This window comes from Theropithecus gelada, chromosome 1, assembly GCF_003255815.1.
Source record: "Theropithecus gelada isolate Dixy chromosome 1, Tgel_1.0, whole genome shotgun sequence".
NCBI classification, from domain to species: Eukaryota; Metazoa; Chordata; class Mammalia; order Primates; family Cercopithecidae; genus Theropithecus; species Theropithecus gelada.
In genome coordinates this window covers 52,785,112-52,800,505 of record NC_037668.1, presented here as the reverse complement: position 1 = coordinate 52,800,505, position 15,394 = coordinate 52,785,112, and the positions used below count along the sequence as shown (strand labels likewise).

Here is a 15,394-nt window from a genome sequence, read left to right as displayed (position 1 = left end):
CAGCCTAAAACTGTTTTTGAGACAGGGTCTCACTCTGTTGTCAGGCTGGAGTGAAGTGGCACGATCATGGCTCACTCAGCCTCAACCTCACTGGGTTCAGGTGATCCTCCTGCTTCAGCCTCCCAAGTAGCTGGGACTACGGGTGCACACCACCATGCCTAGCTGATTTTTCTGTCTTCTGCCGAGACAGGGTCTCACTGTGTTGCTCAGGCTGGTCTCAAACTCCTGGGCTCAAATGATCTGCCCACCTTGGCTCCCAAAAGTACTGGAATTACAGCCTCCTGAGTAGTTGAGACCACAGGCACACACCACCACACTAGCTTTTTTTTTTTTTTTCAATAGAGATGAAGTCTCACTGTGTTGCCCAGGCTGGTCTCAAACTCCAGGCCTTAAACAATCCTCCCACCTCAGCCTCCCAAAGTGCTAAGATTGAGCCACCATTCCTGGCCTTAAAAGTGTGATTTTTTAATGTTGTGTTTTGAAATCTCTAGGACTCTCCCTAGAAGATAATAGCAATAACCAACTCCTTTATTGCACTTGACATATATCAACTCACTTTGCCCTTACCGTGGCTCCAGAGGCATTGGGTCCACCTTATAAATGGAGGCACCAAGGCACAGAGTGATTAAATAAGTTGCCCAGGATCACACAGCCAGAAAGTGGCTGAGTCAAGATTCCAGCCCAGGCAGCCTAGACCTGAGAGCGCGCTCCTAACCACTGCATGTCACTATCTTAGCACCTCCCCAGCACAAACTGGCCCTTGAGGAATGAAATACTGCTGCCGGCACACATACTCCTGAGTTAAGCCTTTGTCAATGAAATGAACACCCACTTAAAAGGAATAACTTGTCCAGGCACGATGGAACATTGAGTAACCCCTTATTCTAAATTCCTGGTCCCTGTAAGACTCCTTCCCCATGCCCTTTGCCCTTTTCTGATCTTCCCCTAAAGTCCTGGAGGCTTAAGCGGGCATAGTCTGCAGCAAACACTGAGGAAGCTAAGTCCAGACTTCAGGGCACAGGCTTTGGATCTAGGCCAGCTGGGTTTGAATCTCACATTTGTGATCAGCTGGTGTGACTATTTCCGAAAAATCCATTATAATCCTCTGCGTGACCCTCTGTAAAATGGGGATACCGAATGGTAAGCTAGCACGATTTTACAGAGACTCGCACAGAGGGTTAAATTTTTAAAAAAATTTATTATTATTTTTGAGATGGAGTCTCACTCTGTCACCCAGGCTAGAGTGCAGTGGTGAGATCCCGGCTCACTGCAACCTCTGCCTCCCGAGTTCAAGTGACTCTCGTGCCTTAGCCTCGAGAGTGGCTGGGATTGCAAGTATGTGCCACCACGCCCAGGTAATTTTTGTATTTTTAGTTGAGACAGGGTTTCACCATGTTGGCCAGGCCAGTCTTGAACACCTGGCCTCAAGTGATCCGCTTGCCTCGGCCTCCCAAAGTGCTGGGAGTACAGGCATGTGCCACTGCACCCAGCCTTATAGGGTTAAAATGTAAAAGAGGTGATGCTGTTACAAGCCTGTTTTACAAAATGCTCTTATAATAAATCATTATCATCACTGTTGCTGTGGTTGTAGCATCATCATCATTAACTCCCAGAGGGAGGAGGGAGTCTCAGAGCAAGGTGCTCAGGGGAGACTGGATGTCCATGGATTGTCCAGCTCAGTACCACTTCCTACAGGAAGTCCTCCCTGATGAGTCCAGTCAGCATCATCCTCTCCTTCCAATGAACCCCACTAACCTTATGATATCACAGATATTCTTAGTTGACAGGCTCATGGTGTAGCCTGTCTGGATCGTAAGTACATTTTTTTTTTTTTTTTGGATCATAAGTACCTTGAAGACAAAAATCATTTTCTCCTCCTGAGCATGCTCTTTGGTGGAGGGAAGGAAGGAATCGTAATAGTGTTAGTAAGGCTAGCGTCTTTTCAGGAGTTGGTTCTTTGTGCCAGTCTTGGCGCTAGACACACCGATAGGAAGAATACTCCTTCACATCCCCAGGACACCAACATGGGACACGTCTGATCATCATTCTTAATTTGCAGAAGGAGAAATAGGCTCAGTGAGATGAAATGGCCACTCCAGTAGCAAGGCTGGGACTGGAAGCCTGGCTTGTCCTGATTCCAAATCCAGTTTCTTTCCACTTCCACGGAGAGGGAGAGAAGGGACAGTGGCCCCAGATGAGGATGGGGTGACTGGATGCGGACAGGCCCGTGAGGGAAGAGTGCCCTCTGTTGAGCATCTGAATGATGGCGGCAGAAAAGAAGACTGGGCAGAATCCCAGTTGTCAGGTCCCCTGAGGGAGCAGTCACCCCGATCATCCTCAGTCAGATGAGTATGTGTAGATCAATGCCTCATAGATGAAGGCACTGAGGCACAGAGTGGTTACGTCATCTGCCAGACCACATGGCTCAGGGTGCAGAGGTCACCTTGACGGAGGAAGAGATGGTCACTCCAGTCCACAGCATCAGCGCCCAGGTGGGTAGAAATCTTGTCTTCTATTCCCACAGAAAGTAGGTGCCCAACAGTGTTTGTTGAATGAATGAATGAATGAATGAATGAATGAGAGGCATCCTTCCTTCTCAGTCATCCTGGCTCTCCCTCTCTCCCTCAGTATTCGGCTGGCCACCAGGAGCACTATGTCGATGCTGATCTCAATGAATGCTGTCCTGGGGAAGGTCAACTTGGTGCAGTTGGTGGTGATGGAGCTGGTGGAGCTGACAGTCTTTGGCACCATGAGGATAGTCATCAATAGTATCTTCAAAGTGAGTCATGGTGCTGCGAGGAGGGACCGGGGAGAAAAGGGCCAAAAGCCCCATTTGGTGGGGTTTCTGGGGTTTTAAAAATTAAAGACAACCTGTAATCCCAGCTACTTGGGAGGCTGAGGAGGAAGATCACTTGAGGCCAGGAGTTTGAGACCAGCCTGGGCATCATAGCAAGATCCTCATCTCTAAAAAATATATTTTTTTCTAAATTATCCAGTTGTGGTGGCATGCACCTGTAGTCCCAGCTACTCAGGAGACTGAGGTGTGAGTTGGAAGGATTGCTTGAGCCCAGGAGTTGGAGACCAACCTGGGCAACATAGCAAGACCTCATCTCTAAATAAATAGGTAGGTGGATAGATAGATAGATAGATAGATAGACAGGCTGGGTACGGTGGCTTACACCTGTAATCCCAGTACTTTGGGAGGCCGAGGAGGGCGGATCACCTGAGGTCAGGAGTTCAAAACCAGCCTGGCCAACATAGTGGAACCTCATCTCTACTAAAAATACAAAATTTAGCTGGGGATGGTGGCAGGAGCCTGCAATCCCAGCTACTCAAGAGGCTGAGGCAAGAGAATCGTTTGAACTCGGGAGGTGAAGGTTGCAATGAACCGAGATGGCACCATTGCACTCCAGCCTGGGGCACAAGAGCAAGACTTTATCTCAAAAATAAAAAAAGAAACGAAAAGAAAAGATTGATAGATAAATAGATAGATGCCCAAATGAGGTTGCAAAAGTGTGGTCTGTACAAATGTTTAAGCACAACAAACCAGTGCCTTTAACTACTACAGTATAATCCTGTCGGATTGTGCTATTCATGATATAATTATGGTTGTATAAAAGTAATTAATTATCAGAGCCTCACCAGCAGTGGGTCCAGCAAGTTTGTACAGCCAGCATCTTCCTTACAGTCCTCTGCTGTAACCCTGGCCCTGAGTGAGGACATAGCCGACTTTCCTATCTCGCAGGTGAGAAAGCTGATGCCTGGAGAGGGGAGGGGACTGCCCAAGATCACATAGCAAGATAGTGGCAGGACCCAAGCAAGAACCCAGAGTTCCAGCCTGGCTTAGAAGAAAGAGCACTGGACTTGGAGTAAAAGGCTGGGGTTTGCATCCCAGCTCTGCCATAAATCCCTGTGTGTGACTCTGGACAATTTAACCTCTTAGAGCTTTAGTTTCTTCATCTGTAATATGAGGGTAGCAGTACTACCACATAGGGTTTGAGGGAGTAATTGAATTAATCACATAAGATGATGCATGTTTACCAAAAAAAAAACTTGAAGCCCCTTTACTGTGCCTCAGTATCCCAAAGGACTTTGGAGTTTACTCTGAGAAATACAGGGAGCACTAGGGAGTGTTGAGCAAAGGAGAGCTGGGCAGAGGAGAGCTATGATCTGACTTATGTTTTAAGATAATCACTCTGGCTTCTGGGTTCAGAAAAGACTGAAGGGGCAAGGGAGGAAGCAGGTGGAGACCAGAGTGGCAGCGATTGCCATCATCCAGACTCAGACTAGGACAATAGCTGTGAGAGTGGTGGGAAGTGGTTGGATCCTGATTGTATTTTAATAGCAGAATTGACAGGATTTGCTGATAGACTGCACATGGGGTGGGAGAGGGTCAAGATGACTTCAAGGTTCTGATCTGGCACGACTCAGCGGCTGCTGGTGCCATTTACTGAGATGGGGAACACTGGGGTGGGATAGATCTGGGAGGGAAAACCCAGAGTTCAGTGTCAAATGTGGTAGCGTTAGGGTTAAGGTTGGGGGCTAGAGATGTGTATGAAACATCCCAGTGGAGACACTGAATGGAAATGTACAGGTCTGAAGCTTAGTGGAAAGGTTAGGGCTAGGGATACAAATTTGGGAGTTGTTATGATACAGATGGTATTTTTTTTTTTTTTTTTTTTTTTTTTTTGAGATGGAGTCTCGCTCTGTCGCCCAGGCTGGAGTGCAGTAGCCGGATCTCAGCTCACTGCAAGCTCCACCTCCCGGGTTTACACCATTCTCCTGCCTCAGCCTCCCGAGTAACTGGGACTACAGGCGCCTGCCACATCGCCTGGCTAATTTTTTGTATTTTTTAGTAGAGACGGGGTTTCACCGTGTTAGCTAGGATGGTCTCGATCGCCTGACCTCGTGATCCACCCGCCTTGGCCTCCCAAAGTGCAGGGATTACAGGCTTGAGCCACCGCGCCCGGCCTACAGATGGTATTTAAAACCATGAGACCCAAGGAGATCACTCAGGAGTGAGGATAAAGAGAGATGGGAAGAAGTCTGAGAACTGAGTGCTAGAACACCCGGCATTTTGGAGTGGGGACATGTGGAAGAGCCAGCAAAGGAGACAGAATTGTGCTTGGAGAGGCAGGAGGAAGCCCAGGAGAGGGTGAGGTCCTGGAAGGCAAGGAAAGAGAGGGCCTCAGGTGGGTTGAGTGCTGCTGAGAGGTCAAGTAGGATGGAGGCTGAGAAGTAGCCATTGGATTTGGCAAGGAGATCTTTGCATGCGTGGTTTTAAAGGAGGATGAAGGCAAAAGCCTGGCTTGACTGATTCAAGAGCGGGAGATGAGAAAGTGGAGACAGCATGCAGAAGCAGCCCTGCCAAGGACTTTGCTATAAAGGGGAACAGAGAAATGGAGAAGAAGCGGGAGGGCAATAATCCGATAGAGAGAAGAAAACTCTGATGAAACAGAAGAGAGATGAATTGTAAGAGTCAAGCCTTTGAGTTGGAAAGCGGGAGTAGGATTTTGTGCCTTTAGACTGATGCAGGGACAGTTCATCTTAACGAGAGAAATGGCAGGGACTGTGAATAGACTGGCAGATTTGGTGGTGGGTGCCACAGGTTCAGTCTCCTGCAGGGAGAAGAGAAAATTCCTTACTAATTACTTGTATTTTCGCAGAGAAACGAGAGGCACCGTCATCAGCCTCACGTGAGGGTGGGAAGTAGGGATGGGGTTTGTGGAGAGGGAAAGTGTGGTATGGTCATCTGTGGGAGTAGAAGAGAGTGAGAGGACTGGAGGGGTGCAGCGGGACTGCAGGCTAGCACCAGGGTCCCTAGGGCTTGTAATTAGTGGAAAGTGCGTCAGTGACCAGGGCTGTGTGCAGCTGCTCCAGGCAGGTGTGGAAGAAGCAGAGTTGAACTTGCCCAGCCTGGGGTGCTGCCCAGAGTGAGCCCAAAGCCCAAGGGAGACCAGAGATGGGGCTGTTTGCAAAGGAGGAACCATAACAGTAGCCCACGAAATCTAAGCTGGTTAAGAAAGGAGAGAGAGTGAAAATGGAGGAGCCCAGCCAGGCAGCCTGGGTACAAATCTCAGCTCAACCCACACTAGCTGAATCCATCTGGGCCCCTTAGTTGACCTCTCTGTGCCTCAGTTTCCCTACCTATAGAATGGGGATAAGAATAATACTACTTCCTAGGGCTGTTGTGAGGATTGAACAAGTGAGCGAACACGTGTTCAATTTTGAACACTGTTCTAAAGCGTTTAGAACAGTGCCTGGCATGGGGTAAGTGTTGTGGCAGTGCTGTTATTTTCATCACCACCATTGCTCTCAGGCTCCATTGATTGGAACTGTTGAAGGGAGGCAATTTAAGGAAGTGAGCTGGACAGCTAGGAGGTGGTGGTGGTTATCAGGTACAATGCCTGAAACAGGCTACGGAGGCAACATAGTTACTGGTAATGACAAGGTCTAAGGCTTGACAGTGGGTGGCAGAAGTGTAACGTAGGGAAAGATAGACGAGCGGTCAAGGAACCGAGAGGGAAGGAGTTGGGTGGACTAAGATAATTTCTGGGAAGAGCGATGGAGAGAAAGGCTAAAGGGCAGGAGCTGACATCATCAGGGACCAAGAGGCGGCCAGGAGGCTTAGACCACAGCAAGGAAGGGACAGTGTGATGGCATCTTCTTCAAGGGAGCTGGGGATGTTTGGGGTGGAAAAGAGAACAATGGTCTTGGAGGGAATATGGAAAGGTTTTTGTTTTTGTTTTTGTTTTGAGACAGAGTTTTGCTTTTGTCACCCAGGTTGGAGTGCAATGGTGTAATCTCGGCTCACTGCAACCTCTGCCTCCCAGGTTCAAGTGATTCTCCTGTCTCAGCTTGCCAAGTAGCTCGGATTACAGGCGAAAACCACCACGCCTGGCTCACTTTTGTATTTTTAGTAGAGACGGGGTTTCGCTATGTTGGCCAGGCTGGTCTCAAACTCCTGACCTCAGGTGATCCACCCGCCTTGGCCTCCCAGTGTGCTGGGATTAGAGGTATGAGCCACTGCGCCCAACCTGGAAGTTTGTATTTATTAATTTTTAGTTGTCTTCATTTGTATATGTGACTTTAACCCCTAAATACTACAGTGTATATTACTTTTTTTTTTTTTTTTTTTTGTAAGACAGAGTCTTGCTCCATCACCCAGGCTGGAGTGCAGTAGTGTGATCTCGGCTCACTGCAATGTCCGCTTCCTGGGTTCAAGCAATTCTGGTGCCTCAGCCTCCCGAGTAGCTGGGATTAGAGGCATGTGCCACCATGCTCAGTTAATTTTTGAGTTTTTAGTAGAGATGGGGTTTCACCATATTGGCCAGGCTGGTCTTGAGCTTCTGGCCTCGGTTGATCCGCCTGTCTCAGCCTCCCAAAGTGCTGAGATTACAGGTGTGAGCCACCATAACCAGCCTCAGTGTATATTTCTGATGGGGTTTGGTTCTATATCCCCTACCAAATCTCATCTCAAATTGTAATCCCCACATGTTGAGGGCCAGGCCTCATGGGAGGTGACTGGATCACAGAGGTGGTTCCCCCATGCTGTTCTTGTGATAGTGAGTGGGTTTTCAGGAGAGCTGATGGTTTGAAAGTGTGGCACTTCTTCTCTCTCTTTCTCTCTCTCTCTCACCTGCCACCACGTAAGATGTGCCTTGCTTCCCCTTCACCTTCCACCGTGATTATAAGTTTCCCAAGGCCTCCCCAGCCATGCTGAACTGTGAGTCAATTAAGCCTCTTTTGTTTACAAATTACCCAGTCTCAGGAAGTATCTTTATAGCGTGTAAAAACAGACTAATACAATTTCCTAAAACACAGGGACATTCTCTTATATAACCATTGTTCAGTTAACAAAAATGAGAAATTGACATTGACACATTATGATTGCCTTATTCTAATTTCACCAATTGTCTTAATAATATCCTTTCTAGAAAAATATATATGTATATTTTGTGGTTGAGGGTTACATCTTGCATTTAGTTCTCATGTCTTATTAAACTCCATCAATCTGGAACAGTTTCTTCATCTTTCTTTATCTTTCATGACCTTGACATATGTTGAAGTTTTGAGCCAGTTATTTTGTAGAAAGTGGGTTTGTCTGCCATCCCTTATGATTAGATGGTGGGTATGCATTTTTGGTAGGAATTCAACAGAAGCCATGTGCGCCCTTCTTAGTATATCATATCAGAAGACAGACTGTCAGTTTGCCCCATTACTAGGTGTGTTAACTGTGATCATTGGGTTAAGATGGTACCTGCCAGGATCTTCCACTGCAAAGTTACTATTTTCTCCTTTGTAATTAATAAACATCTTGTGAGGAGATAATTTCCTATAGGAATCCTGTTTATCATTCAACTTTCACCCACTGATTTTAGTGTTCATTGATTCTTCCCTGAGTAAATTAGTACTATAATAATTGCCAATGTTGGTTTTCTAATTCCATCTTCCCTTCAATAGTGGGCATTCTTCTGTAAGGAAAAGTTTTCACTTCTCTGTTCATCCACTCATCTCTGTATTTGTTTATATCACCATGGGCTCCTGGATTCCGGCTTGCACACTTCCATTTTCTGCTTTTTCTCTCTGCTTAATGTAAGGATTAATGAGAACTCCCTGATTCCCAGGAAGAAAATGTAACCAGAGCTTTCTTAGGAAGAATGGAGAGAATTCAGTATAAGAACCATAAAGGTATGTCTGTGTAGTATGGACAATTTTAAAAAACAAACAAACAAAAAGAACCTCCAAGGGCAGGAGGTGCTACCAGACTCAGGAGGGCACTGGAACTGTCTATGAGAAGCCGCTGAGATCCCAGGTAGTCTGTGCTCTCCATCTTTTGGCTCTGTTTCTCTCTGTACATCTAATGTCTCTGTACACCAGCTTTCTCTTGAGCGAAAAACGTGTCCCCTCCACCCACCCACCCACCTCCACTTGTTCCTGCATTTCTCTGTCCCAGATCCTGCAGAAAACAACTCTTTTCTCTCAGTTAGTCTCAATTCTGCAGTCCAGGGAGAGAGAATCGGATCAGTCTCCTGGGTTATTTTTCCACTCTGGTCCAACCAGCTGTAGCTGGCGTGGGAGATGGTTCACACAGTGAAAACATGGCTATCAAGAAGAGGGGTAAATTTCAGAGGTGGAACACTCCCTGCGAGCCCGAACCTCTTCCTGCTTTGTTGCAGTCTTCATAACGATTGCTTTAAAAGACTGCATTGATATAACATCATCTCCTCTCTTCTCTGCAGCTTTGACTTGCTAACTGAACTGGTGTAGAGGAGGGCTTAGCACTGATTTTGGGTGTTTATTTTCCTCAAAACTTCAATTCAGCCTGGGTTTCTTCAGCAGGAGGGCTCAGGGGAACCAGAGCCAGGGACCAGAGTCATTTCAGTGCAGGCAGCTTAAGAAATGAATATACCAGGCCAAGAATCCCCAAGTGTTCTTCCTGAACTCCTTCCTAGTGGAGCTCAAAGAGATGAAAAACGCAAGCCTGCTTTTCAGTTCTTATCAGGGAATTGCATAGACTTTCCTCTTTGTGTATGACTGAGGGCTTTTTATCATCATTTGTTCACTTCACAAATATTTATTTAGTATTTACTATATGCCAGGCACTCTTGTGGCAGTGGAAAATACAACTCTCATGGAACGTCTGTTCCAGAAGGAAAGACTGCCAATAAGCAATAAAATGGACAAAAGATATAGCATGTTAGAGAGTGGTAAGTACCACAGAGAAAAATGAAATGGAGAAAGGAAACACGAAAAGTTGAGGAGAGAGAATAACTGTGAGAGAGGGTGGCCAGGGGCAGCTTCATCTCATCAAGGGGGTGATTTTTTTTTTAGTACAGACCTGAAGGTAGTGAGTGCACAAGCCACATGGGCACCTGAGAACAGTGGCAGAACAATGGCAGGATGCTGGGAGGGCCGTTTTATCACCCACGCTGTTTAGAATTGTCAGCACATGGTGATTTAAAAAAAAAAAAAAAAAGTAGGCTGGGCGCAGTGGCTCATGCCTGTAATCCCAGCACTTTGGGAGGCCAAGGCGGACGGATAACTTGAGGTCAGGAGTTAGAGACTAGCCTGGGGAACATGGTGAAACCCCGTCTCTACTAAAAATACAAAAATTAGCCGGGTGTGGTGGTGGGCGCCTGTAATCCCAGCTGCTTGGGAGGCCGAAGCAGGAGAATCGCTTGAACCCAGGGGGTGGAGGTTGCAGTGAGCCAAGATCGTGCCACTGCATCCCAACCTGGGTGACTGAGCGAGACTTTGTCTCAAAAAAAAAATAAGTAAATAGAAAACAGACAGACTTTTTAGTTGGCTTTAGAATTGTTAGACACCCTCTACAGAAAAGGCACCCCGATTGCTTGCACCCAGGTGGACTACTCCCTTCACCCTGCCCTTGTTACATCCTGGCTAGGGGTCAGCATTTCAGGCAGCTGAATGACCCAAAGTGGAAACACACTAGTGGGTTTGAGGATGACAGAAGAGCAAGTGGAGGAGTGCAATAGGAGGTGATGTTAGAGAGGTCAGGCGAGAGTGGATCCTGTAGGGTCATGGCAAGAACATGGACCTTGACTTTGAGTGACATGGGAGCTGCTGGAGGCTTCTGAGCAGAGGAGTAACATGATCTGACTTGCATTTTATTTTATTTATTTATTTGATAGAGAGTCTCGCTCTGTCGCCCAAGCTGGAGTGCAGTGGCGCGATCTCAACTCACTACAGCCTCCGCCTCCCAGGCTCCAGTGACTCTCCTGCCTCAGCCTCCCAGGTAGCTGAGATTACAAGCAAGCGTCACCACACCTGGCTAATTTTTGTATTTTTAGTAGAGACAGGGTTTTGCCATGTTGGCCAGACTGGTCTCGAACTCCTGACCTCAGGTGATCCGCCCACCTCAGCCTCCCAAAGTGCTTGGATTACGGGTGTGAGCCACCACACCCAGCCTGACTTGCATTTTAACAGGGTCACTCTGCCTGCTGTGTGGAGAACACTCCACAGGGAGACGGGTGGAAATGAGGAGACCAGTTAGGAGGTTATTGTAACAATTTGGGGTAGTGGTGATGGTGGCTTAAACCAAGATGGGGTCAGTGGGAAATGGTGCTAAAAATCCTGCCAATTCTGGGTATTTTTAGAAGGCACAGCTGACAGCCTTCACCAGTAGCCCACTAAGTTATTAAGCATTACTAAAGTGTGATAGTCGTGATGCAAAATTAGAATATATCTAGAATGTACCAAAGACTTTAGTTTGGTATTATAAGAAGTCTGGCTACTTCATGTTGCAAATTTTATATCACTCATCACTCCCTGCAGAGTTAAAATTCTGCTGAGAAGTAGGAATCAGTGAGGTGCATGTCTATGTGGGTTTTTGGCACACCTAAGGGAACCTTGGTCAAAAGTATATAAGAGCTACTGATAGGCTGGGCCGCTGGGTGTGGTGGCTCCTGCCTGTAATCCCAGCACTTTGGAAGGGAAGGATCTCTTGAGGTCAGGAGTTCGAGACCAGCCTGAGCAACATAGGGAGATTTCATCTTTACACAAAATTTAAAAATTGGCCAGGCATGGTTGTGCATTCCTGTAGTCCCAGCTACTCAGGAGGCTGAGGTGGGAGGATCCCTTGAGGCTGGGAGTTGGAGGCTGCAGTGAGCTGTGACCACACCACTGCACTGCAGCATGGGCAATGGTGCAAGACTATGTCTTAAAAAAAAAAAAAAAAAAAAAAAAAAACCTGGGCGCAGTGGCTCATACCTGTAAACTCAACATTTTGGGAGGCTGAGGCAGGTGGATCGCCTGAGGTCAGGAGTTCAAGACCAGCCTGGCAAACACGGTGAAAGCCCATCTCTACTAAAAATACAAAATTAGCCCAGCATGGTGGCACATGCCTGTAATCCCAGCTACTAGGGAAGCTGAGGCAGGAGAATCGCGTGAACCTGGGAGCTGATGGTTCCAGTGAGCCGAGATCGTACCATTGCACTGCAGCCTGGGCAAAGCCTGCTGGGTTGGGCTGGGTAAGCTCTGAACACCAGTCTCGTGGCTTCAAGTCACACCTCCTAAGTGAAGCTCTGAACTTTCTCCAAGGACCGTCAGGGCTCGCCCGTGGGCAGAGGATGCCAACACTCACTGCTCTTGCTGGGTTTTATTGCAGGTAGACTACCGCATGAACATGATGCACATCCACGTGTTCGCAGCCTATTTTGGGCTGACTGTGGCCTGGTGCCTGCCAAAGCCTCTACCCAAGGGAACAGAGGATAAATATCAGGCAGCAACGAGCCCCAGTTTGTTTGCCATGCTGGGTAAGGACAAGGTGGGGTGAGTAGTCTAATACTTGGGCTGAGCAGAATGGCTCAGAAAAGGCTCTGGCTGAAAAATCTCCCTCCTTTACCAACTTCCCCTTGGTGTCTGAAACCCTTCCATCATGATTCATTTCTTTGAGTAGTGTTTGCTAAATTCATACCTTTGAATCAAGCATTTGCTTTTAGGGACCTCTCTTCATTAATATCCACTAGAAAGGAGACACTCATTATGTGTGAGTTTAAATAAGTTTATCCAAATCCTTTGTTCTCAACTGAAAGGAGGGAATTGGACAAGTGAAGAAAGTAGGGCCCAGGGTGAAGGAACAAGGGTGGGAATAGTAATAATGTTGTACTTTGAAAATCTGTGAAAATGATGAACTTAGACTGCTGGGAGAGGCTTATAGAAAATCGGGCAGTGAGCTTGATAATAGGCAAAGGACTATCAGGCCACGGGGTCAAATTAAAGCAGCACATTCATTAAAATAATAGTAATAATAAGCATTTGGGCCAGGTGCGGTGGCTCAAGCCTGTAATCCCAGCACTTTGGGAGGCCGAGGCGGGTGAATCGCCTGAGGTCAGGAGTTTGAGACCAGCCTGTCTAACAGGGCGAAACCCCGTCTCTACTAAAAATACAAACAAATTTGCTGGGCGTGGTGGCACACGCCTGTAATAGCAGCTACCTGGGAGGCTGAGGCAGGAGAATCTCTTGAATCCAGGCGGCGGAGGTTGCAGTCAGCCAAGATCGCGCCACTGCACTCCAGCCTGGGTGACAGAGCAAGACTCCATCTCAATTAAAAAGAAAAAATAAATAAAAATAAGCATTTGACCATCACAGACCAGGTTCAGGAAGCGTGGGGTATGCAGACTTCAACCCTCTTGGCCTTTGTTTTCTTGTCTATAAAATATGGTTAACTGGTATCAGCTTGAGAGCTTGGAAGGAAGATGTGACTTGCCCATCTAGCTCTAAGTGACAAGGCTGAGACTCTCCAGCCCTAGGATTCTCATCCAAAAGCCCTCAAGGCTCAGACCTTTGGAGCAGGAGTGTGGTTCTCACCAACCACCCTCTCTGGCCCCCAGGCACCCTCTTCTTGTGGATGTTCTGGCCAAGTTTCAACTCTGCTCTGCTGATAGATCCAATCGAAAGGAAGAATGCCGTGTTCAACACCTACTATGCTCTAGCAGTCAGCGCGGTTACAGCCATCTCAGTGTCATCCTTGGCTCACCCCCGAGGGAAGATCAACATGGTGAGGAGGGCGCTGCCCTTGGGCAGCACTTGGGTCTAACAGGACTAACGTATTTATGCCCCTTCCCACTCCAGGGCCAGCGTGGGTTGGGAGAGGGCATGCCAGGTGGTGAAGCCATGTCTGCCTCTACAGTGGTGCTCTAGGAAGAACGCTGGGTGGTCACAGTGGGCCTGGGACTCAGGAGACTGTCCAGTGATCAAAGGCTTTCTGGGGGGAGTGGTTAAATCTATCCATGCTAACATGAAACACACCTGAGTTTGAACCTCGTTTCTGCTAGTTGCTAAAGCCAGTCACCGTGAGCGAGAGTCAGCAGCAACAGACTAGACTAGAAATCGCCAGCCTCTCTCTTCCCCACAACAAATTTCAAGAATGGAACCATCAGAATCAGAAGTAGAGAAGTATATGACACTAACCATGTGGCCCTGGTCAAGCCACTTCAACGTTTTGAGTCTCAATGGCTTCATCTGTAAAGTGGGAATTAAGAAATGGTGCATGTAAAGTGCTTAACGGGGAGTAAGTACTAGGCAAACATTAGCTGCTGCTGTTAATACAGACAGGAAATGGTGTGTGTGAGTCTTGTGGGCAAAGATGGGTGAGAGGGGAGACAAAACAGATTCTTGTGATGATGGGGGCAGGGGGTCCAGCCAGTGGTATTGGAGGGAAGTCTGGACAGACCAGTGGTGGGGCTGGGGTGGGAGGGGCTGGAGTGGAAAGAATGTGGCCACAGATGACAGCTTCACAGCAGAATTCAGTGCTAAGAGGAAGTGAGTGGCCATGAGTTCCATGGTGACAGCAAGTCTAAGACATCCAGCAAGGCAGGAGTGGGTGTCAGCTCAGGGAAGCCCAGAGGTTAATCCTAGGTGAGAGCTAAGGGTGTTAGATGAGAGCAAGGCAAGGCTCCGGTTCTGGAGCAGTGAAGGACGTAGCAGAGCTATGACCCAGGAACAAGGCCCAGCTTATTGGAACTGGGCCCAGTCATACAGGGTGGCACAGGCACCACGTAGCCAATAATAATAATAAAAACAATAACAATGATTTGTGTCTACTGGGCATTTATTCATGTTCTATGCCAGACACTGGGCTAAGAGCTTTATATGTGGAAAGTCATTTAATCCTTACAATAACCTTATGAAGAAGATACATCCAAAACCCCATTCTTCTAGGCCAGGTGCAGTGGCTCACACCTGTAATCCCAATATTTTGGGAGGCTGAGGCAGGAGGATTGGTTGAGGCCAGGAGTTCAAGACCAGCCCAGGCAACATAGCGAGACCCTGTCTCTAAAAAATAAAACAAAAACCCATTCTTCCCACTGCCCAGGGACACATCACTAATAAGTGCAATGGGTGCCAGGATGCTGAGCACCTGGACTTCCCAGCTCATTCCCTAAATGCTGCACAATCAAGGTAACTGTGCCCTGGGCCTAAGAGGCAGTAGTGCACTGGCCCATCATGTCCATTGATGAAGGACATGTAGTTCTAACACAGGGGAGAGGTGGTTTCAGGATCAGCAAAGCAGGGAGGATGTTACAGGGTTGCCTTGTTCCCAGCGTGCTGGTCACTTGTAGCAAGATGGTGTTCTCTCTCTACCTTGCTTTCTTTACCCACAAGCTATTTCTTTGCAGACTTATATGCACAATGCAGCATTGGCAGGAGGCGTGGCTGTGAGTGCCTCATGTCACGAGATCCATTCTCCTTGGATTGCCATGGTGCTGGGTCTTGTGGCTGGGCTGATCTCCATCGGGGGAGCCAAGTGCCTGCCGGTAAGAGACTAGACAACTAACCCCCTCTGCTTTGGCTGAAGGCCAGCAGGGTGCTGGGACCTGATGGGCCACTATGCAGTGCACAGCTGCATTAGGCAGGTGTTGGTGCATTC

At 47.7% G+C, this 15,394-nt stretch overlaps 1 protein-coding gene across 11 annotated transcripts in view; it reads left to right on the top strand.

Annotated features, from left to right (window-relative positions):
* Positions 1-15,394, top strand: part of LOC112624972 (RH-like protein) — a 58,289-nt gene that overhangs the window by 15,102 nt on the left and 27,793 nt on the right. For 9 of the 11 annotated variants that reach the window (XM_025386136.1, XM_025386126.1, XM_025386171.1 and 6 more), the window contains exons 3-6: positions 2,629-2,779; positions 12,131-12,278; positions 13,356-13,522; positions 15,144-15,281. In XM_025386136.1, coding sequence (XP_025241921.1) covers positions 2,629-2,779; positions 12,131-12,278; positions 13,356-13,522; positions 15,144-15,281 — 604 coding nt within the window. The remainder of the gene's footprint in view (positions 1-2,628; positions 2,780-12,130; positions 12,279-13,355; positions 13,523-15,143; positions 15,282-15,394) is intronic. The other 2 variants (XM_025386190.1, XM_025386197.1) reach the window with 2 other exon arrangements.